A 24,180-nucleotide genomic window follows, 5' to 3' on the forward strand; every position below is an offset into this window, starting at 1 on the left:
CCCCACCCCCCAGCCCAGACCCCATCTTGCACCCCAACCCCTCTATACCTGGCCCCACCCCAGAGTCCGTACCTCCAGCTGTGGAGCCTCACCCCCTCCCACCTCCGAAACCCCTCATCCCAGCCCAGACCCACTCCTGCACCTCACACCTGTCATCCCAGAGCCTTGCCACCCCCGGGCAGAGCCCTCAGCTCACCTCCGCACCCCAGTCCTCCTGCCCCCCGGCCCGTTTGAAGATGAGCGAAGTGAGCAAAGGTGGGGGAGAGCAAAGCGACGAGAGAGGGGAGATGATGTGACGAAAGCGTCGGGCAGGGGTGAGGACATGGGTGTTTGGGTTTTCTGCGATATTTAGAAAGGTTGGCAACCCTACCTTGTTGCCTCGATGAATCGGCTTTGTGATGGAGGCTTGATAGAAGTAGCTGGTGCCTGTAAGGATCCAGAGAGGGCTGCTGGCATGATGACAGTTGCAGACGAGTTTGAGATGTGCAGGGGATAGACTCCCAGCCGGTAGGGCGAAGAGGGCCTACCTAAAAGCAGGGAATGGAGCTTGGACTGTGGTACATTCATTGTGGGACTCTGGTTTTGCCGGGGCGACTTTGGTTTTATAAACCTGGACTCTCACTGGAAGTGTGTGAAAGGGTGTCGCTTGAGAGCAGCGGGAAGGAGCAGGGGAATGAGGCGGGAGCTGCAGGAGCAGCCCCCCTGGCCGCTGGGGAAGGGAGGGGCTTGCTCGGCTGCCCGTTACAATGGTCCAGTCTCCATCACACCGCAGTTTCTTTGGATGCTTGGGACGAAGATGCAGGGAGGGCCTGCTGCAGTCAGTCATCAAACAGTAAAACTCATGGGAGCATGAATAATAGAGAAATCGAATAGGAAGATCAGGTAGGAGAGACAGACCTCAAGATTTATACTAGCCACATCCACCTGCTCAGAGCAGCAGACCCAAGACCACTAATGCATCCAAGCAGGGCGTTTGTAGCTGCTAAGCGAGGTAATGGACCTAAACAGACCTTCTAAGGAGGATACCCCACAACGCAAGGGGCTCATCCAGTCCGTATACCTAGTGAAAAGTTTGTCCATAGATATCTCACCTAGACCGTCCTCCCCATTGCAGGACTAAGTGAGACCATATGCTCACTTGATTCTGATCATCAGGTACCCACTGAGAGCGCAGCCTATACCGATCCTCTTTGGAACCGCGCCTGTTCAGGTGATTGAAGGCTGCTTCACAATACCCCCCTCACTCTTTCTCTTCTAGCATGACAAACAAAGCCCAGTTCCCTCAGCGTCCTCTCCCTGTAACGGGTGCAATGGGGTGCCCGCACCCACCTGATGAATTTTGTTGCCCTCTGCTGGATCTACTGTTGTCGCACGAGAGCTTTCTGTAGGGTGGGGTACCCAAAACTTGAACAACAAATACGCCAGATGTAAGGCCTGACTAGTGCCAGAAAGAGGGAAATCACATTCCCTTCATATTGAGCTGGCGAAATCTGCCTCTCATGCAAAGAACATCAAGACAACAGGCCGTACTGGCAGACCAACAGTCCACCTAGGCCCAAGGATCCGTGTATACTGACAGTGCCAATGCCAGAGCTGCCGGCCAAGAGAGGTATAACCTAATGATGGGGAACAAGATGGATCAAGTGATGGCTCTTTCTCCCGCATAACATCTCCGGCATCCATGCTCACAAAACAGAGGCTAGGAACGCATTCCATACCTCCTGGACTGCAATAGTCATTTATGGACTTAGCGCACCAATGAATGTATCCATTGGTCTTTTAAACAACTGTTCATCAGATCCTTGAGGCCTTCAACCACTCCCTCAGATAAGGAGTTCCAAAGTTGACTGTGCGCTGAGTGAAGAACTTCCTTTTAGTTGTTTTTAAACCTGCTTGCCCTAGTAGATTTCATGTGATGAGACACCCCTAGTCTTGTATTCATAGGAATAGTTAGACAATAACTCTTATCCAGTTTCATATCACTCATGATGTTATAAACCATCTATCATGGATCCCTGCCTAGTTCTCCTCTTTTCCGAAGCTGAAGATCCTGCTCTCTTAATCTTTCCTCACTATGGGACCCTGTCTCCAACCTGAATGCATTTACTTGCTCTGTTAAACTTATCTAGTGCCGAGTCAATAGTCTTTTGAGATGAGGAGCAGACCAGCATCTGTACGAGATTAGAGAGATGTGAGCGTCCATCAATTACTATATGAGGAGGGCGAGATAACATATTGCTCTCTGGTCTTATTCTCTTAATCCCCTTTTAATGTTACCTAACATCACTGTCTTGCTTTTTGACCTGCACTCTGCACACGCGTGGACATGCTTCAAGAAAATATCACACTGACCCAAGATCTTTTTCCTGACTCGTTGTAGCTAATATACCCGTCATATTGTGACTGTATGATTGGGGTGATGTTTTCAATGTGATTACTTAACATTTTTCACAGTTATAAGTTCATTTGCCATTTGTTGCCCAAAAAGTCACTTAGTTTGTGAGCAATCTTTTGAGTTCTTCACAGACGCTTGTCTTACACTTACTTGAGACGAGTTTAGTATCAGCTGCAACTTTGCCACCTCACTGTTTACCCCTTTCTCCGATCAATTGATGAATAGTTGAAAGATTCGGTTCCTAGACTGACCTATTGGGGGAACACCACTAGTGGCCCCTCTCCATTCTGAGAATTTACCCATTAATTCCTACCCTGTCCCGTCTTTTTTAACTGGTTCCATCCATGAAAGGACCTTCCCTATTATCCATGACAGCTTAAATTATGTAAGAGCACTTTGGATAGGCCTTGTCGAAGGCTTCGGAAATCTAAGTACATGCCTAGCATCCACGGATCCCTCTTGTCGACAGGTTTGTTGACCATCTCAAAAGAACTCCAATAGATTAGTAAGACAATGATTTCCCTTTCACAGAAACCATGTTGACTACTTGCTCAACAGTATTGTTTTTTATGTGTCTGACAATTTTATTCTTAACTATGTTTCGACTAATTTGCTCATATCATTGGGTACTGAAGCCAATTTAAAGGACAGGTTACAAACCTTAGTTGATAGTTCCGCAACTTCACATTTGAGTTCTTTCAGAACTCTTGGTTGAATGCCATCTGGTCCTAGTGTCTTGTTTATGTTGAGTTTATATGCCGTTGGCCTTCTTGGCAACAAGGGCACACTGCTGACTCATATCCAGCTTCTCATCCACTGTAATCCCCAGGTCCTTTTCTGCAGAACAGCTGCGTAGCCAGTCGGTCCCCTGCCTGTAGCGGTGCACGGGATTCTTCTATTCTAAGTGCAGGACTCTGCATTAGTCTTTGTTGAATCAGATTTCTTTTGGCCCAGTCCTCCAATTTGTCTAGGTCACTCTGGACCCTCTCCCTACCCTCCAGCGTATCCACCTCTCCCCCCAGTTTAGTGTCATCTGCGAACTTGCGGAGGGTGCAATCCATCCCATCATCCAGATGATTAATAAAGGTGTTGAACAAAACCGGCTCCAGGACCAACCCTTGGGCACCCCATTTGATACCAGCGGCCAACTAGACATCGAGCTGTTGAACACTACCCATTGAAGGGTAGAATGAAGTAAGGAAGGCAGAGGGAATATACTCTTCCCCAACCCGTTCTCCTTCAGGGGGTACAGGGGCTGCTGCTGTGTGCTCAGGCGGAGGAGGGCAGTATGTGATGAGTGAGTAGGAGAGAAGTGAGGTGAAAGAGTCTTAGTTCCTAATGGAACAGTGATTTAAGCATATTGCTGGGCCACCCTTATGAAAAAATAACAGCTTTCATTGCACCATTGGCCCAACATGAATTCAGCTCAGCAGCCTCTAGATGGACTCCTAATGGAATCAAAATTAGCTCTACTCTTTAACAGTGGAGAGAGGAGGATGTGTAATTGGTGTTCCAGGCCCTCAAAAGGGACCCATACCATCAGACACACATACCAGTCCCCAACCTCTCTCAGTTCACCGGGTTTTGGAACCCATGTCCCTTGTCTAGCAAGTACTACTTAATTGAGGTTGTCATCTCTGTCGTAAAGCAGTCTCATAGTTCCTCATTCACATAATCAGGTGACAACACTTTATTCCTCCTGCCCCAATAACAAAGAAATTGGGGATCCCAGAGCTGTCAAAATAACCATCCCAGGCTGTGGTGGACTATGCTAGGTGGGGTGGGTGTGCCAATGCAAATACCTGAAATTCCTTTCCACACTCCCTGAAATTCTTTCCACACTCCCCATAATTCACCATCAGATGTCAGGGTAGAGCTCATCCTGACTCTGCTCATATGTAGACAAACTACAGAGCAGGATGAAACAGGACAGCTGTTCCCACAGCTGCTCCAAGCTGTGCTGCTGTTTAGGATAGGAAGGGAAGAATGCTACAGCCAATTGGAATCAGAGGGGAAATGTAGGGAGGCAGAAAGGCATGGCTGGGATTTAACCAGTGCACCAGGGGTACTGTCCTTGCTTTGGCAAAAAGCACCCTGGGATCTCTAACTGCCTTTACATGTAAATAATTAGCATCTTCAGCAGGCATTTGTCCTGTATGGACTCACCACTCTGCTCCTATGATACCTGGGTGTGTGTTGGAGGTCTGCTGTTCAAGAACTGGCCTGGCTGTGCTTTAGGTCATGAAATTGGACAAAACACAGAACCCTGGGTAGTGGACCACAGGTGATGTGGGAGTACACTGCTTAAATGCTTAGGAGTGTATGTAAAGACTGCTGCAGTGCATTGCCTTTTTGATTCAGTGTCCTCTAACCATGTTCTTTAAGAGGCAAGTCACATGCTCAATGCCAGTGACAGTTCATTGCTTTGCACGGCCTGGTGCCAGGCGGGAGAAACTGCGATAGTCTGACTTGTGAGCCACCTGTTCTTCCATGAAAGAAAACCACCTTCACTAAGCAGAACGTGTTCGGTGTTCTTCCCTTGAGTGGGAAATGGTGGCTGAGCACTCATTCAGGTTGTTGTAATGCAGTGGCTGGCACAGCTGCTTGTGGTTTCTCATTACTTGACAAAGAGCTCTATTTGGCTGTGCATTAGAGTGGCAGGTTAGCATCCCTGCTGGCTTTCTCTTGGAAAATCAATGGGACAAGCTAGAAGGACGAGTCCCTCCCTTGTATACAGCACAGCTCCCAATGTGCTTCAGCCGAAAGGGCAACCAAGCACAATGACAAGGCAGGGAAGCAGAGCTGTTTAATGACGCACCTATGGCAGCAAGGCCCTCACGGTTTGTTCTGTACATGCTGTGTTTGTGCTGTGCTGGGGCACCATGCCAGGGAGCCCATATGCAGGCATGGACTATGAAGGAGATCTTTCCTATGGAAGTTCAGTAGGAGTGAAGCTGGGCAAATGATCTGCGGCAAACTTGGCCTGTCTGTCTGCTCATGGAATAACCATGAGCAGATGAGGGCCACCTTGAATGCATTTAGCAGATTTTCTTTTGATTTTTACTCCATGGACTAGTAGGAAATATTTGAAATTCTGCTCTCGGCTCTTGGCTTTGATTGGGTCAGTTACATGGCAGTGTTTATGTTCCCTGACTGGCTGAGCACACAAGCACTTTGGGGCACAAAGGACAATATTCCATTTCTGCAAATCCTCATGTGTGTGATTGTGTCACTAAAGTGTGACAAGCTTGAATGTGTGAGGAAAGCGAACGCAAAAGAGGGGTGTGTGGCCCTTATGAAATACTCAAATGAATATTCCTGTCCATTGTTTTGCATTATCTATTCAGCTCTAGTTGGAAGGAAAGATTAGGGATATGTACATAACGCATTCAGAGGGATGCATTCCTTCCTTCCTTCCTTCTCAGTGGCAATATAGTAGTATTAGGTATGTTGTTATCATTTCTGATTTGTACTATGGTAGTGCCAAGGAGCCCCAGCCATAGTCCAGGACCCAGCGTGGTAGGTGATGTACAAATGCAGAATATAAAAAAAGTTTCTTCAAAGAGTTTACGGTCTAAATCATTGGACATTCTTGTGGAGGCCTGTCCTCCAGGGCATTGCATTCTGGGGCTAGAGGGGCTAGAGGACAGTTCAGAGTAGGTGAACTCCTTTCCTGCCTTACCTGTGCTTCCCTGGGAACCCATCCAGCCGTGGTCTGTGTGGACCTTTGGACAAGAGAAACCTGTTGCCAGGAACACAGTCCAGCACCAATGGAGGGGTCGGGACAAAAAACCAAACCTGGAGGGGAGCTTTGCACCGAGCTAACTGACATTCCTGGGGGAATAAGTGCCTAGTAGGCAGAGGGCAGAAGGAGCCATTGGCAGGTAGTGAGATATACTGAGTGCAATACAGGCAAAGCTGTGAAACACAGGCCATAGAGAGCTGGAGCTCTGCCTCATGATGGGGCGTCCCGGACTGCAGGACTCTAGGGACCTAATTAAATAGAACAGGCAAATAAAAAATCCTGACCAATCACAGCCTTTGGACATCCTTGCCCCACCCCTGTACAAAGGCAGCATGGCCCTGTTTGAAAAATAAGAAAGCCAAATGAAATGATTCCTGTTTGGGGCCAAATCCTGACGCCCCTTTGCAATAGGGTGTATAAACCCCACACTAGTTAATGATAGGTTAACCAGAGCTTGAACCCAATTAGGCCACCAGATGGATGGTAGCATAGTTGGTGATCAAACCCAACGGGGATGGAGCTGGGCTTTCCTAAAGGAAGGAACACAGGGCTGTGGGAAAGGAGGCCAGAGAGGAGTCCTCGGTGAGCGGTGGCTGGGAGTTTCCCCTTATGAGCTACAGGCAGAGAGAGGGGTGTTTAGACTGAAACTGGAGGGGAAGCTGTATCAGAGGCTTTGAAGAGCAGGATGCAGACTGCCAGGGGACTGGAGTGACCATCAGCAAGGGGACGCTAGAAAGCAAAGGGCGGCTCTGCTGTACCCAGCCATGAGGGGGCACATGAATGGCGAGATGACTCCTCTACACCCTGACTCCGATTTGCCTAGCACAAAACTCCCCTTTGCGTTTGGCGAGAGGTTTGCACAAGAAAGGCCCGAGCAAAGAGCTTCAGGACAGGCCCTTTGGTGAAGAAATGGGAAATTAGTCCCATCCACAGCTCCCTCCACCCCATGAGGTTTCCTCCTCCACCTGCTGCCTGCTCTCTCCCTCCTTCTGAAGGAGGCTGAAAATGCCCCAGCTAGGATCAGCTCTGGTGGCTGTTTTCTTGCCCATGGAAGCTGAGGGGAGGTAGTGAGGACAAGTAGGTAGCTTCTTTGTAGGGAGAAAAAAGCAGCCTCAGCCTTGTCCCAGACCCAGAGAGGAAACTCAGGAGCATCAGGCCTCTTGGCAGATGTTAGAACAAACCAACCCACACCCCGTGTTCCACATGCAGCTGCAAAGGGAACGTGGTCAGAGGGAGCGAGAGAGCCCCCCGGTTTGCTCTGCAGTATGTGGTGAGGGGAGCATATCTTGGCACGCTCCGAGGAGCATCTCAGGTGATAGGGTGGGCGTGAGTGAAGCCTGGGAGATTTGGATGGGGCAGGGGCAGGGGTGACTTGCTCCCCAACCTGGAGTAAATGTGTGGTTATGTCTCACCCCCATCCCTGTCGTCCGCTCTCCAGTGCTCTCCCTTAGGCGCACGCGGTAGGATGAGGGGCCGCTGGGCCCTATTAACGTCTCCAAAAAGGGAATGAAGGTGACGGAGCCCAAAGGGGAGGTGTTATGGGGATGAGGTATCACCCCCTGCCTGGACGTGAAGGGGTTTGGGGGGATTGTGCCCCGCTCCATCCAACGGTTGGGGAACTTTTAAAAAAAAAATCCTAGCAACGGCTGAACCACCCTCTGAAGCACAGAGAGAAAACGAGGGGCAAAGCAAATGCTTGGTAAACGGGAACAGCAATGCTAAGAACCTGCTCAGGCTTCCTTGTTTTCCTTCCTCCCCTTTTGTGCCCTAATCTCTCTCTCTTTGCCTATAACTTTGTCTGATTTCTTCCCACTTTCCCCCTGTGCCTGCTCGACATCCCCCCTCATTCTGCCTCCTCAAGTGCCCCCCCACCTCTCCACATGCCACATGCCCCCCATCTTACCCCCACCTGCCTTCCAGGAGAATATTAAGGGTACGTCTACACTGAAAACAAACAGTGCATTCTTAACTGGGATTGAGGTAGCAGTGAGGACATGGCAACTCTGCTTTAAACTTGGATTAGCAGCTTGAGTTAAAGCCTGTAGGGAAGCGTGGGGTTAAACTTGAGTTGCTAAGGCAGGTGAAAGTCAAGTTCCTGGTCTTCTCTATCTTAACCGAGTTAAGAACACACCTTCCCCCACCCCCACCCCTAGTGTACATGTGCCCTGCGCTAGCTTGTTCCACCCACCCTCTTTCCCGCAATGGGAGAAGCAGCCCCTCATGGCTGAGATGAGGAACTGCAACTGTGCTGCATGTGTGAGGTTCCATCGGGGATCCAGAGATCCATAGCGGGGTCTGGGGTGTGGAACCTGAGAGATGTGACACTCAGCGGCTCTGGGAGAGCTCTCTGGGGGCATGGCCCCTTGCTTCTCCACCGTCACATACCCCAGGAACAAACCCTCTGCTGTCCCCAGTTTCAAAAGGCAGCTGGGTCTCCCTTTGCAATGCTAATGTTGTGATGTGGAGAGTGACCTACTTTCTGGCTAGATCCAAATGCAGGATGGGTTTTAACTCTTCCATGCTTTTTTTCCCAATGCAAAGTCAGGAAAACACGGCCGGCCAAGCCTCTCTGCCAGCTTCCTTCATGTTCAGTGGGAAAAAAAGTCCCCTTTGCTGTTTTGCAGGCTCTGGCTATTAGTCCTGTCTTACCTAGTATCAAACAAGGCAAGATCACAAGACACATGATTGAACCAACATGTGCCCTTGCTCCTGGGGAGCAGCCCTGTCCCTTGGCTCTCTGCACACCCTGCAAAAGCTCAGCTGGATTTGACAATAGCCTGTCTCAGGATTCTTCTGGCTCTCATCATAAAAATGGAAGGGTCTGTGGGGGTTCCCTTCAAGGGGCAAAATCTATTCCAGAAATCATGCTCAGGAGATTGGCTTTCAGTAGCTTCTTTGGGGCTTTTGAAGCCTGATGTCACTCCATTGTGACTAGGATGACCAGACAGCAAGTATGAAAAATCAGGACAAGGGGTGGGGGTAATAGGACCCTATATAAGAAAAGACCCCAAAATTGGGACTGTCCCTATAAAATCGGGACATCTGGTCACCCTAATTGTGACTCTTCCTTTTGTGGGCAGTTGTTGTGGCTTATTTTAGGAGTGTGCCAGACACCAGCGTGGGATTTTCATGGAGTACCCCGGTCAGATGAGCTCAGTTAATTCCTAAAGATCAGTCCATAGGGATTGATGTATTCCATGGGTGACTTTCTGCCCTGCTTCTGTGCCTCCATGAATGTGTCTCTGCATTTTATTTGCTGCTGCAGATTAATGATGGAATGAGGAGAGATGTTTACATTATAAATCGAGGCCAAGTATCTTTGTACTGAAGCCTGGTGTTTAATATATATAATCAGGGCTTGAGAAACCCACCCAGGACGTGTAGGAACTTGGAGCGAGTGGTGTGGCTGGGGTCAGGGAGCAGAACAGCTCGTTCCCCTGAATGCTTTTGTTTCCCCTTGTCACTTTGCCTCTCTGGGCCTCTTTCTGCCCATCCTTTGTCTATTTAATTTGTAAGTTTAGAGCAGGAACTGTCTCACTGACCTCATTTGGGGCATCGAGGTGCTAGTGTCATCCAAATAAGAAATACCAATTAAACAGTGCTAACTGTTACCTACCTTTAAATTGCACTGGGGTGGCTTTGGGGGTAGAGTGGGTTTTGGGGGGCTGGCTGCAGAGTTATTTTTCATGTGGACTAGCAGGCTTAGTCGTGAAGCTCGTAAGTGTTGGGGAGCTGTTGCACACTTTGTATATAACATTGTAATTCCATGTTGGTGGGGGCAAATTGTTGTCCTGCTTGGCAGTGGCTGTGAACTAGCATTGCCATGGACAGGGGTTAAATAAAATTAGAGCTAAGGCTCCTTGGGCAGGCAGACGAAGGAATGGCTAGAAAAGCACTGTGCAGATGTCTGCTTGGATGATTGGATTCCTTCGTGTCAGCCGTCCAACAAAGAGCAGGCAAGCCGGGTGCTTGCATGTATGTCAGAGGGTTACTAAGGTCGATAGTTAGGGAAGTCTCTAATATGGAGTCTTCTAACCCACAGATGAAACTGGTGGTGCTATAAATTATACAGCAGTGATTAGCATTCCTAATCTATTTGTCTGCCCGAATTTGGTGTCAGCTGCTTGCCTTCAGCAGCCGAGATAAAGCTCACACCCCACGAAATCAAATTGACTAGAAGAGGGCATCTTTCCAGATGGTGCAGTCAGTGCTCTCCTGGAAATCTGTGATATAGCTGGGAGAACAAGAATGTAAGGAAGAGAGAGAGAGACTGACAGCAAAACCATAGTGGTCTTTTGAGTTTGGAGGCAAGCCAGCCTTGTAGACATGAGCAAAACCACTGCCAGCATCTTAACATCCAGTTCAAGAACTCATTCACTAGCCTTTCACTGCCACTGACCTGCCTTCAGATCTGTTCTTAGGTCACAAGTGGGGGAAAAATAGTTTGATCTCATCCTGTTAGTCCACATCCACCAGGTTACCCACCAGGATTTGGTGACAGAAGTGGTGTATGACTCAGCAGTCTCTTCTCAAGTAAGGTCCAAGTGTGGGATAACAAGAGTTAAATATATTTGTATCTACATGTACTGTCACTGGGGTGATGAAATCTTGCTCTTGGGAACATCACTGGATCACTGCAGGGATCAGGACGGCAAGAATTGCTACCCCCCTGGGGGAGAGTCACATTGCATGTTGTCACGTTTCAGGGGGGTAGCCATGTTAGTCTGTATCCACAAGAACAACAAGGAGTCCAGTGGCACCTTAAAGACTAACAGATTTATTTGGGCATAAGCTTTCATGGGTAAAAACCCCACTTCGTCAGACGCATGAAGTGAAAATTACAGATACGGGCATAAATATATTGACACATGAAGAGAAGGGAGTTACCTCGCAAGTGGAGAACCAGTGTTGACAGGGCCAATTCAATCAGGGTGGATGTGGTCCACTCCCAGTAATTGATGAGGAGGTGTCAATTCCAGGAGAGGGAAAGTTGTTTTTCTACTGAGCCAGCCATTCCCAGTCCCTATTGAAGCCCAAATTAATGGTGTTAAATTTGCAAATGAATTTTAGTTCTGCAGTTTCTCTTTGAAGTCTGTTTCTGAAGTTTTTTTGCATGATGGGTCAGCCGCATTTTGGAAGACTTTGGTCTTCCTCTGAAGCATCAGGAATACCCCACTACTGGAAACAGAATAAATGGTTTGATGGACTAGAATGGCAGTTTCGGTGTTTCTAAGTCTGGAGAAGCAGGAATTGTTCCAGGTCAAGCACCGAGGTGCAGTAGCAAGGCTGTGGATCTGACTTTGTCCCATTGTCATACAGCAGAAGTAACTCATAGACTCATAGGTCAGAAGGGACCAATATGATCATCTAGTCTGACCTCCTGCACAAGGCTGCACTGAAGAAAATGGGATTACACTCATGTAATAGTATATGATGTGAAATGAGACTCAAACGTTGTGTGTAGTAACCTTGCATAGCACCTGGCCATATGTTAGGCCTAGGTCAAAGTGAGTGGTATGAATTCTTCATTTTCACAAGTATCAGATTCTCATCAACTTTCAGGATGCCCTAAAAGGCGTCTTTGCCAGGTAGAGTTGGTGGGTATCGCGCTCTCACACAAATGGACTCGCTCTCACACAAATGGACTGGCTGGTGCATACATGCCCTTCCTCTTGATATTTACCATTGAGTGCTGCTGGTGCTGTTGAAACACGGAATAGCTTAGTGCCTTGACCCTTGGCCTGCTAAGCCTAGGGTTGTGAGTTGAATCCTTGAGGGGGCCATTTAGGGATCAAGGGGGTAACCACACACTTTCAGGGACAGTACTTGGTCCTGCTAGTGAAGGCAGGGGACTGGACTCAATGACTTTTCAAGATCTCTTCCAGCTCTATGAGATAGGCGTATCTTCATAAATAAATATAAACCAGAAAGCAAGTGACAGTCACTTGGTCTAGCTCAAAATAGGGCAGTTTCCCCTGAAAAGTTCAGATGCAGCACATGAATGGAACAGTTCAGGAGTCTGCTGCCACGGTGCTGAGCTTAGAGTGATTTATGGTGTGGAGTAGACACTGGAGCTGGTCTGGGTTTCTGAATAAAGGTCTCTAATTCCAAACTCTGCCATTTGTGGGGCTAGACTGTTGATCACACTCAGATTCAGCCAGCTGCTGGTATTCACAAAACCCTGAAAGTCTCCATCAACTTGTACCAGAAAGGTGCTACTCACTGTGCTTTTGTTCTAGGGTGACCAGATGTCCCAATTTTATAGGGACAGCCCCGATATTCAGGGCTTTCTTATATAGGCACCTATTACACCCCATTCCCATCCTGATTTTTCATATTTGCTATCTGGTCACCCTATTTTGTTGAAATGTTTCAGTTGTCCAATCAGGGAGTGAAAGCAGTGGCATGTGATGAGAGCTGGTGGAAAATTGTAAATATTTTCCATGAAAAGGTTAGGAAAAGAACAAAAATATTTTTTTTCCCTACAGCTTCTGGTGATTTTTTTTTTTAATAGGTTTTGATGAAAAACCTCAAACCAGTTTGCAAAAACTGATTATATATTTTTGGCAGGATGGGGAAGAGCTTCCTAGAAAAATCGGAAAATGTTGCGAGAAACGTTTTCATGTTAAAAACAGGCTGGTTTTTTCATTTAAAAATTGGTTTGGGAATGAAAAGATTTCAACGAGTCCTACATGTGGATCAGTAATACCTTTATGCTCAGCTGTATACCAACATACAATAAATGATAGTGCCTACTTTAGAGCTTACAGTCTAAATGGAGAAGACAAGACATAACTGGTGGATGAAACAAACAAGCAGGTCAAGGTAAGGGGCAGAAGGTGGCAAAAATAATTGACTAATGATGCACATAGCCCATCAGGAGCAGTAAGCACAATTTACCATCTGCCTAGCTGCTGTAAAATTTCAGTGTCCTGTATGTATTATGGCAGAGGTGAGTTCCAAGGAGGGTCAGGGTGGTGATTTTACAGACATGCACGAGACAGCTTTTCTGAGCAGAGGGGGCAACATGAGAGAAAACGTGAAGGTGCTTGGGGTAGAAGCACCGAATGAGTCTGGTGTTGAAGCATGAATAGATACAATGAATGGTTCAAAGTCTGGAAATTCGTTATCCAAGCTAGTCCGCCAGTTCTTGTGAAGAACAAATACAACTGACAGCAGTCAGGCATGGCTTGCAAATGAGTCATAGACCAACAAAGTGGCCTGCATGTGCCAAACACATACTATTCAACCAGCTGTAGCAGAGGAATTGTGGAACTCGATGATATTGCATTGATTTCAGTCTCAAAGCAGGAGATGGAGGTCTCTGGGTCTTAGATGACTTGGTATGGGTCTAGAAAATCTGGGTCCAAAACTTGGTTTTGCTACTGTTTTGTTATAAGGTCTTGGACAAGTCGCTATATTCTTTTGTCCTGTACATAATATGGGGATAATACACATACCTATCTTTGAAAAGAGATCTGAGACCAAGAAGAAAATGCCGCATAGAGATTATTGGTATTTTTTAGGACAGGTCTTGCCACGTGGGGCTATTACACATAATCTTAAAAGTTCTTTTTCTTATTGTGTGAGCAGTGTACAGTCTTTGAAAAACTGCTGTCTTCTTGACTGGGTTTGTGATGGAGTTTCTTCCGAGGGAAGCTGTTGCAAGCATCAAGAGAGCTGACTCTCTGCCTTAATCTCTCTACCTCGAGTCAATTCTGGAGCCAAAGGAGCTCCCTGGGAACTGGATACTGGTGTCGGGCTGCAGTCGCTGAAAGAATGGTTTTCCTACACACCATTTGGGCTCACCTCTGTTCTAGGAGTGGTGTATATAGCATAAATAAACCAGTTATGTTAAAAACAAAAAACAAAAAACCCAGCATCTATGCCACTGATTTCTCCTCTAACGGGAAACTGAGCTGAAAGGCCCTGACATCTGACAGCGCTCAGAAGAGGGGCTATGCTGTGGTTATTTTTCCATCTCAGTGGTTTCAGCTGCAGTTTGACATGACCCTCCCATCCCTCCACACACACACACTTCTAGACTGAGGCTGCTGAATTTCTCACAACTCTAGTTACGATTCTCATGTGGCAATCTCTCCCTGCTCCCCTCCATTGCAACTTATCTCATTATCAACGGCACCCGGGGCTTAGGCTGAAAAAAAAATCATCTGCAGTCTGGTGTTCCTCTAACCCTGAGCTTCAGTGATTATTCTCTGCTGAAGCAGGACCCACGGTGTCATTTAAGCAGAGGCATTCACAGAAAGCTCCTTATCTAGGATCATTATTCTTGGCACTTCACTCAGAAAGTCTCCCCGTGTTTAATTCCCTCATTCCTCTCCTCCATCCACCTATGGAGAGAGAGCAGAAAGCCTTTCTCATCCAGTCCTCACGGGATCATATGGAAAAGATGAACTAAATCTGCTAAAAGGCTGTAAAGCCAGGATGAATGTAAGATAGCAGCAGCTCTGTAGAAGAGGGTTAGCTTTTTCCAACCCTTCTTGCATCAGGCTTTACAGATCCAGAGGCTCAGTTCGAATACATTTTCTGGCCTTTTCTTGCGACTGCCCTTGATCAGCGTTTCAATAAGAAGATTCACGATCATGTCTCCATGAAAGCCCTGGCATCGGGTGACAATGTGTCTCTCGCTGTACTAGTGCAGTAAAAATACTGAGTGGCCCAGAAATGAAAACAGACAATTATTTACCCTGAGTTTTTCCTTTTTCCCCTTGGCATCATTTTATAACCAGAGGAATAAGCTTTTTTACATATTATCCCAGGGACCGTTGGAACAGAAGATGTCACGTATTTCTCATAAATGGACCTTGGCCTCTGAGGACAGAAATTGGCCAGAGAGCACTTTAATGGAGGGAGGTAAGATGTGAAGTTTAGTTTAGCCAAGCGATGGTAAAACAGGATAACACAGTGCAATGCTGCTGGGCAGTGGGGGAATAAAGCACTATGTTTTCATCTTTGGATACCTTTGTTACAAGTCTACATTGGCCCATGAGAAAAGAGTTTTTGGTCTCTCATTCAGCCTGCTCACACAAGTCACGATTAGACAGCGGAACTCACTGCAACAAGATGCTATTGCAGTCAAGAGTGTAGCAGGATTTTTGAAGAGCATTAGACATTTATATGGATAATAAGACTATCCAGGATTCAATAGGAAATATTTTAAAAATAAAGTAGTTTTGGAAGGAATGCAGGTCTCGTGCTCAGGGCATAAGTCAACCTATGGCTACTGAGGTTGGGAGGGAGGAGCCTTTCCTGGGGGAAGGTTGTCCCATCATTGCCTACTGCATGGATCTGTCGCATGTTCCTCTGAAGCAGCTGGTGCTGGCAGGCCACTGTTGGAGACAGGGTATTGGATTAGATGGACTGATATAATTGCGGATCCCAAGGATTTTTCTTGACTTGAGCAGTTCTTGATCTACTCGGGTAGTTCCAAAACGCTCCAATATTCTGCAGGAGTCGCAGTGAGGGGGAACGTGCAGGCCAGCACACAGCTATGGGGGTAAATCTGTTGCCACACATGCCTCACAATAAAACAAGGTTTTTCTAGGAAGACTTTGTGCTGTAGCTCCATTGTCAGTCTCTAATCATCACACTTGAGTAAAAATCCCTTCCTGACACAACTGCTCAGCTTTCAGTCTCTTGTGCTTTCATAATCCCACTGGTTGCCCAGTCCTCCACAGAGTCCTCCAGCAGGGAAGTCAAGACCTACTATTTCTAAAGTAAAAAACAAGCCAAAACCACCCACCCCAAACTTACAAATCATCAAGATATCCTTATAACTCATCAAGGAGCATGAAAAGGTACAGCCCCAATTTCTTCCTTTGTTGCTAAGTCACCTCTTAAAAACTTCTTTCCCTCTATTTTTATTCTGTCAATTTCCTCCTCCAGCTCTGGCTCTTCAGTTACTGGCTCTTTGTTCTCACTTGTTACGCATGCAGACAGGAAAGCTTCTGCAGGATTTTCAAGTCAGGCTTGTCATCTTGGCTCATTTGATCTCTCCCTTTCTCCCCCATTTTTAATAATCCTTCTTGCTCCAGCACAGCCCACAAAGGGGTTCTGAGGGTTTACAGCTTGAGTTCAGGGAATGGGGTGGCGGAGGGGAGAGAGAAAGACAGCCCTTATGTGAATTTTATGAAGTTAGCAGAAGCCTTCAGTTAATTATATCCTTCCCTTCACTGGGGATTGGTATTATTCTCCGTGTAGAACTGCAAAACAGCACAGTGGCAGAGCTGTATATTGTCATGCAATGATGTGGGAGAAATGGCATTAGTGCAGAGTATTCGGAGAAGTGCCTTACAGGAATTGTATTGACACACACTGGGGTAGGGCAAACGGTTATTAACAACACAGGGTAGGCGAGTGGTGGAGATCCTTGATTAAAGGGGGGTGCAGGGGGCGGGGGTAGCCACAAAGCAGGGAGATTTTATTCACTTCAAACCTTTTAAGAACATGATGGGGGAGTGAAGAGGCGCCTCTGAGCAGCGAGACAGCCGGCGCTGTCACTGGGGCACTCACTGGTGCCGTGGTACTAATCGGCTCCCTCCTGTGTTCACTGCCAGTCTCTCTCCAACAAGTTTGAAAGCAAGCTGTGAGAGCACAAGGGCTGCTCCTCTCAGCCTGTAGCAGACAGGAAAGGGTCTGGGTCAGGACACCGTGAATCCACGTGAAAGGCACTGGAGGCCGTGTGCACCTTCAGCAGGCACAGCCAAGGCAGATGGTTAAGGTGTGAAGTATATGGCGCTGCCATGCTGCAAAGGTTTGACACATGAGCACTGGCACTGTGGGGGAGAGGGGAGTAGGATGACCTGATGTCCCGATTTTATAGGGACCATCCCGATTTTTGGGTCTTTTTCTTATATAGGCTCCTATTACCCCCCACCCCCTGTCCTGATTTTTCACATTTGCTGTCTGGTCACCCTAGGGGAGAGGAAGGAGAATGGCAGTGTGAGCAGGAAAGCTTCAAATTCGATGCCTCTGAATGTGGTCGCTATTGGCTTAAATCAGGGGTAGGCAACCTATGGCACACGTGCCAAAGGCGGCACGTGAGCTGATTTTCAGTGGCACTCTCACTGCCCAGGTCCTGGCCACTGGTCCGGGGGACTCTGCATTTTAATTTAATTTTAAATGAAGCTTCTTAAACATTTTAAAAACCTTATTTACTTTACATTCAACAATAGTTTAGTTATATATTATAGACTTATAGAAAGAGACCTTCTAAAAACATTAAATTGTATGACCGGCACGCGAAACCTTAAATCAGAGTGAATAAATGAAGACTCAGCACTTCCAAAAGGTTGCCGACCCCTGGTTCAAATTACACCACTACCTCGATATAACGCCACCCGATATAACATGAATTTGGATATAATGCAGTAAAGCAGTGCTCTGGGGGGTGGGGCTGCACACTCCGGCGGATCAAAGCAAGTTCAGTATAACGTGGTTTCACCTATAATGCGGTAAGATTTTTTTGGCTCCTAAGGACAGCGTTCTGTCGAGGTAGAGGTGTATATTCAGTAGCTTGGGCTCGGTTGACAGTCACTCACAATGTGTTCTCTGGTTGCGCCAGTTCGTTGGAAAGATGTAGTGCTAATCACAGTGGCTAGAGACAGCTGTAACGTGGGTTGGTGCCCCCAGCTCCCTTTGTTCAGCCCCTGCTATGCCTGGACGGGGCTCTCACCCTGCTTTGCCCAGGCACTCAGATCCTGAGTTTAGCACCTCCTGCTCCTCGAGTCCTGGGCTCCCCAATGTAGTGCATGCTGGGGCTACACTGAAAACTCCTGCAGGCATCGCTTTCTCTAGCAGGGGTGTGATGTTGTTGGCATAGCTCTGCCAGCAAAAGCCCCACTGTAGGCAGTTACACAGCAGAAAAGTCCTTGTGTTGGTTTAGCTTATTTCATTGGGGAACTTGTATGAGCTATACAAGTAAAAAGCACTCTTTTGCCTGTATCAGCTGCATCTACACTAGGAGGGTTTGCTGATCTACCCATACCAGCAAACCCTTTCTGGTGTAGACAAGGCCCCGTCCTGGTCTTCCAGACCCTTGATTATTCCTGTCCCAGACTTTTGTATGGCTTTGCCCTGACCTAAAGCATCCGCTATGCTATTACAACCGCTGGAATCTCTCACAGCTGTGGTGATACATCTTAATGCTACTTGTGACAACCTCTGTTAGTCAAGTCCTTTGGACAGAGTGTAAATTGCGCTACATTGCTTAGCGGGTTTGTGATCTGGGCACATGTCTGGGGATGGACTAAAATGAGCCTCAGTTTCAACAGAATCATAGACGAGGGGTAATGGAAATAACATCCTGGGCTGTCTCATTAGCGCTTTGGTTGCATAGGAACCTCTCCTGCTTGAGCCTAGCTTTGAGTCCCTTTAATAGTAATCACTAGGCAGAGAGTTGTATTGTCAAGAATTTCCCGCCCCTTAATTGCTTTCCTAAGACAGCATTTGAACCCAGCTCTCCAGTGGCAAAGGGCAGTGCATGAACACATCTGCATGATGTTGGGCCAGGCTGCTTTACTGACCTCTGTGCACGGGGATATTTTTTCCGTCTGGAAAGGAGTCAATGACAGACGTGATGGCTGCCTGGGCAGGAAGCAAGAATGGCTAAAAATGGCTGGGTCTGTGTAACATTGGCTCTTACAGACTCCATTGGCCGGGCTAGTTCATCCGCACCTTCCTTTTGTTCCCTCTGTTAAAGTAGCCTCACAACAATCCTTTCAAAAATAAACAGATGTTGCTTACAATGACTTTAAAGGGAGTGATCAAGGGGGAGTTGGTGAGGTGCTTTCCCTTTCTGAGCTGTTTTCTGCAGTGGACGTGTGTTGCAGAGGATCTTCCTTCCCTAGATCTTAACATTTTCGTTGTTGAAACACCAAAGGAAGAGCTGCAGTAATTGCTCTTGTCATTGAGGAGGCATTGAGGGTCTAAGATGGCTGGCAACCAGGAGTTCCAATTGTCTTGCTCAGAGAAGATTGCATTCCTGATGCCTTTTGGATCATATGCCCTCTTTTCTTCCCTTGGTGCTGGAGTGAAATGTGGTGCACTCAGGATAGCCTGAAACTGTGATGCCATTTCGTTGTCTGTGGATGATGCCTTCTAGTGTCTATGAACTGTCTGCCTGCCAGGATGGCAACCATTTTGTTCTCAGAGTTATTGCAGACTGTTACAGGGTAGATGCTCACACCATGCTCTCTTAGGGAGACTTTACTTTTTTTTTTCTTGTTGATTTCCCTTTTCTGAAGTAGAACCAAACTTACGTTTACACACACACAAAGTAAACCCAACAGGAACTGCTTTAGTTCAAAGAAATCATCAGCATTATGGAGTCTTTAATAAAGTGTCTCACACTATAGCCTTGTTAGGGGATAATTTATGGTGTGACAGAGGGATGTGTTCCCCTATCATCTCACTGGAAATGGAAGAAGGAGCCATCTTTCTTTACTTGGAGTCTGGCCAACTTCCCCATTCCCCCATAAGACCTTGGGTAGGGAAAAAGGGGGGAAATGAAATTTTCTTGGACTATTTTCTCCCCTCCCTGAATTTTGAAATTGAATTGAAATTTCAGAATTTGAAAAATTTCAACCAACTCTGTAGTTGTTTCCATCTGGAGTTGATGCAGTAGGTAGAGATGGAGACCATCAGCAGAAGATGTAATTGACCTGCAGATTTCTGGACACTGGGGACCAGTTTTCAAAAGAGCCCTATTAGATGCACATTTCATACTAGGTGCATGATAGGAGCTGAACTCTTGAAAATATGACCCCAACTGTGAGTCATGAGCAAATTTCAAAATGTCATCAACATTCTGAATTTGGAGGGGTTTTTTTTGGTGGGATGGGGAATGAGTGAGAAAAGTTAGAATTTTTTTTCTTAATTCCTCTAGCTTCTTGATTTGTGGACAAATTATAGAGCTGGCTGAAATTTTTCATACTTGGAAATTTTCAAAATTCAAGGTTGTATGTGAATTCCTCACCACATCCAGGATCTTGTGGGGGTGACTCAGCAATCTCCTAAAGAGCAAGGCAGGTGACTCCAGAAGGCTAAGTTAATAATTTTGAACTCATGTAACTGAAGTGGGTAAAATTGTTCAAGATTAAATGGAAAACATCAAAATCAGGTAAAACAGAAAGTAAAAAACATTTAAAAAAAAAGCAAAGCTTGCGGTATGTAAATGCACTGGTATTTGTGTGTCTGTGTCCACGGGGCACTCCTCTCTACTGGATGGAATCAGAACTGCTCAACTGTGTGTCATAGCTTCTATGTTACAGAGAGCTAATGGAGATTTTCCTTTAGCTCGAGTAGTAGGGATATGTGACTCAGGAGCAGGCAGATATGCATTGTATGTTTATGTTTTTACTGGCTACGAATGCAGTGTAATGACTACCATAAAGTCCTAGGTGGCCTGAATTTGTTATCATGCTTCATTTATTTATATTTTGGAAAACTCACATTTAATTCAATTTCTCTCTCTTTCTCACCTTTCCCCTCACCCGCCCCTATTTGTGCCTTAAATCAGGATTCTAGCCACCGCTGGGGCTGATTTTGACCTACGAACCCTGCGAGCCGTTCGAGTATTGAGACCTTTGAAGTTAGTGTCAGGAATCCCAAGTAAGTATAATGAGAACCATTGCAACATCATTGTCGTTGTCAGCAAGGCCCCCGGCCTTTGGGGTCTGTGTCCTCTGAACTATAATCTTCCCCCTGCTTCCTGTCGCACTGGGGTGCCCTGGCTTTCCATGCCTGGGACCTGATTTTCCATTGCTCTGTGTCGTGTGTCAGCATTTACACCTATGCAGAGGGAATGCAAAGTGATACCATATTAGGCCCCAAGATTGGAACTTCACAGATTTGGTGCTTGAGACTTCTTCACTCTGGGGCTTGATCTGTACTCCGAGCACTGCCATGTGCCAAGTTTGCCAACCTACTGGCACCCCAGTGCAAGAATTCCAAGGGAGATCTTTAGCTGGAGCCCAGGCAGTTAACACCAGGTCTGACCTCCCATGTTACTCAGGCCCGTAAGTAACACCAGGTAAGGGCAAGGCAGATAAAGGGACAGTCTCTATAATCAGGTTTTCACCACAGGCAACTTGATACTTTGTGTTAGTCTGAAGTGCCCAGATGCTCTGGTGATAGTGTTGAAATACAGGGGACTCCTAGTGATATCTGTTCATTTTTCCCCTTTCTGAATTTGGAACTGAAGCATTTTCCATGCAGCATGAGGCAGTGAGAGGAAATTGTTTCCCTTTTAAATGGGACACACTCACATGAAGCTCAGCTGTTCATCCACATTAACTCATTAGCATCCTTCTCCTCCTCTCAAACAGCAGCCTGATGTTTCAGCTCTGCCCCAGAGATGGTTTCTTGCAGCCAAAACACCAGGGGCTGTGCAGAACTGATGAGGAATGAGCTTCCCTGCCTCTGGTGCTGGAAACTTGAGACAGCAGTGTCTTCTGGGAGCACAGATTACATAGGCATTTCCCATCCAGAAGGAAAGGGCTCATGGCAAGCTGGCATTTATTTATTAATCTGTATTTGAAATTAATAGTCATAGAGAAGTGCCCTTGATCTATTAAGCACCAACCAACAAGGGATTTTTGAGTGTAAATGGACAGGATAAAGCACTGGAGGGGAAACTGAGCTGAAATGACTTGTCTAAGATCACAGAGCTGGGACTGGAACTCACATCTCCTACATCCCAATGACTGACCCTTCTTCCCAGCCCACTCGTGAGGTGCATTGACAGTGTGGGGAAGGATTGTCCTGCCATTGCCCATGCTGTGGGTGGATGAAGAGCAGCGTCCACTCCCCAGGGCTGTAAATCCGGCAGCTTTCTCTAGCATGAAATTCATATAGAAAACCAAAGCAAGTTGAATAAAATAACCAGGATCCCATATAGGAACCGCAGGGAGGGTGAGATCACAGATACGAGAGTTTCTTAAAGGAGAACTCCTCACCCTCTCCATTGCATAAAGGCATCCCTAAGCAGAGAGACCAGTCAGGGCCGCCCAGAGGATTCAGGGGGCCTGGGGTCTTCACTTCGGCGGCGGGTACCAGAGCGGAAGGACCTCCCACCGCCGAATTGCCGCTGAAGACCCAGAGCGGAAGATGCTCCGGGGGCCCAGGCCCCACAAGAGTTTTTCAGGTGCCCCGGAGCGAGTGAAGGACCCCGCTCCAGGGCCCCCGAAAGACTGTCGTGGGGGCCCCCTCCGGGGCCTGGCGCAAATTGCCCCATTCCACCCCCGATGGGCAACCCTGAGATCAGCACAGGGAGTATGCAACGCTTAAGTCCAGCATACACCCTATTCTGAGAATGTGAGTGAGACTTCCGTGGCACAGCGGCTCTGTGCTGGCTGTTTGCGTAGGGGCGAATTTCACCTCACTGTAAACACATCATTACACCCTTCCATGGAATACTCTGGAGCCCCAGCCAAATTTCTAAAACTGATTATCTGGTGCGAGAGAACCTCCCATTTTGATACTTACATACGAGAAAACTGCCACGTTTTGTTTCACAGGCACTTATGCCTTATGAAGACAGACATTCAACTCAATCCAGCCAGCCACAACTCTTCCACCCCTTGAGCAGAGTCGTAGCTATAGACCAGTGCAATACCGTAGATCGAGGTGGCCAACCTGTGACTCCAGAGGCACATGTGGCTCTTCAGAAGTTAATAGGCGGCTCCTTGTACAGGCGGCGGCTCCTTTTACAGGCACCAACTCTGGGGCTGGAGCTACAGGCACCAACTTTGCAAAGTGCCGGAAGGTGCTCGCTGCTCAACCCCTGGCTCTGCCATGGGCCCTGCCCCCACTCCATCCCTTCCCACCCCCTCCCCTGAGCCTGCCGTGCCCTCGCTCCCCCAGCCTCCTGCATTCCACGAAACAGCTGATTGGCTGGGAAGGGGAGGTGCTGATCGGCGGGGCTGCTGATGGGTGAGAGGCACTGGGAGCTGATGGGGGGGCTGCTGATATATTACTGTGGCTCTTTGGTAATGTACACTGGTAAATTCTGGCTCTGTCTCAGGCTCAGGTTGGCCACCCCTGCCGTAGATTTAGGACCGGCTCCAGGGTTTTTGCCATCCCAAACAGCAAAAAGAAAAAAAAGAAGTCGCGATCAGCTCTGCCGTCACCGCTTCAGTCTTAGGCGGCAATTCGGTGGCTGGTCCTTCACTCTGAGAGGGAGTGAGGGACCTGCCGCCGAAGACCCGGACGTGCCATCCCTCACCATTGGCTGCCCCAAGCAGCTGCTTGCTGCGCTAGTGCCTGGAGCTGGCCCTGGATAGATTTAAGGCATACTATAGCTCTGCTATATAATTTAAAGGCTGCTTTGGCACCTAAGAGCTTTATAATTCTTCCCCCTGCAATACACACACAGTCCTTAGATGTGCTGTATACTGTCCTAATACGCTCCCTCCATGTGTCTGTATTTTTTCCCAGCCCAGATGAATGTTTTTCTGTGTTTACCTCACTTAAGTTTTACAAGGCAGGGGGACAAGGATGATCCTTTATTCCCATTGCCCCAGTGTGGGCCCCACAGACAAAGCAGCTTTAAAGAGATGATTAACAGGGCATTACTTTCCTTATGCACATCAGCATAAAATTATCTGACACCTTTATCTCTTTGCCTTCTCCTCTTTTCTCTGCTGTTTTAATTGAAATGGAATTTGAGTGCTGGTGAAAAGGCCCAAGGTTGGAAGCCCCAGAGACTGCAGGTCTCTGGTTAGCCACAAGATGGGTATGCTAGGTGTAGTGACACTGGGTCTCACTTAAATCAGGGCATTCTCGCTTTTCCCCACCTGACCCAGTAACTATGACTTGCCACAATGCTCTCTCTGACCCACTGACTCCTTCGCCTCTGTGGGAAACGAGAGTGCTAAATTCACGCCAGTTGTGACAGTAGTTTTTTGGGGTATTTGGACCCATGCTCTGGACACTGGCTCGAGACCACCAACACGTTTCACATGAGCCACTGAACAGCTTTTAGGACCTGGCCTGGCTCCCACTGATGCTAACTGGAAGA

At 47.4% G+C, this 24,180-nt stretch overlaps 1 protein-coding gene across 9 annotated transcripts in view; it reads left to right on the forward strand.

The window, feature by feature from the left end:
* The window catches only part of CACNA1B (calcium voltage-gated channel subunit alpha1 B), a 521,426-nt gene that overhangs the window by 184,911 nt on the left and 312,335 nt on the right, over positions 1–24,180 (forward strand). For all 9 annotated transcript variants that reach the window (XM_075060705.1, XM_032765199.2, XM_075060699.1 and 6 more), the window contains one exon: positions 20,680–20,771. In XM_075060705.1, coding sequence (XP_074916806.1) covers positions 20,680–20,771 — 92 coding nt within the window. The remainder of the gene's footprint in view (positions 1–20,679; positions 20,772–24,180) is intronic.

The sequence above is a fragment of the Chelonoidis abingdonii genome, chromosome 24 (genome assembly GCF_003597395.2).
Source record: "Chelonoidis abingdonii isolate Lonesome George chromosome 24, CheloAbing_2.0, whole genome shotgun sequence".
NCBI lineage: Eukaryota > Metazoa > Chordata > Testudines > Testudinidae > Chelonoidis > Chelonoidis abingdonii.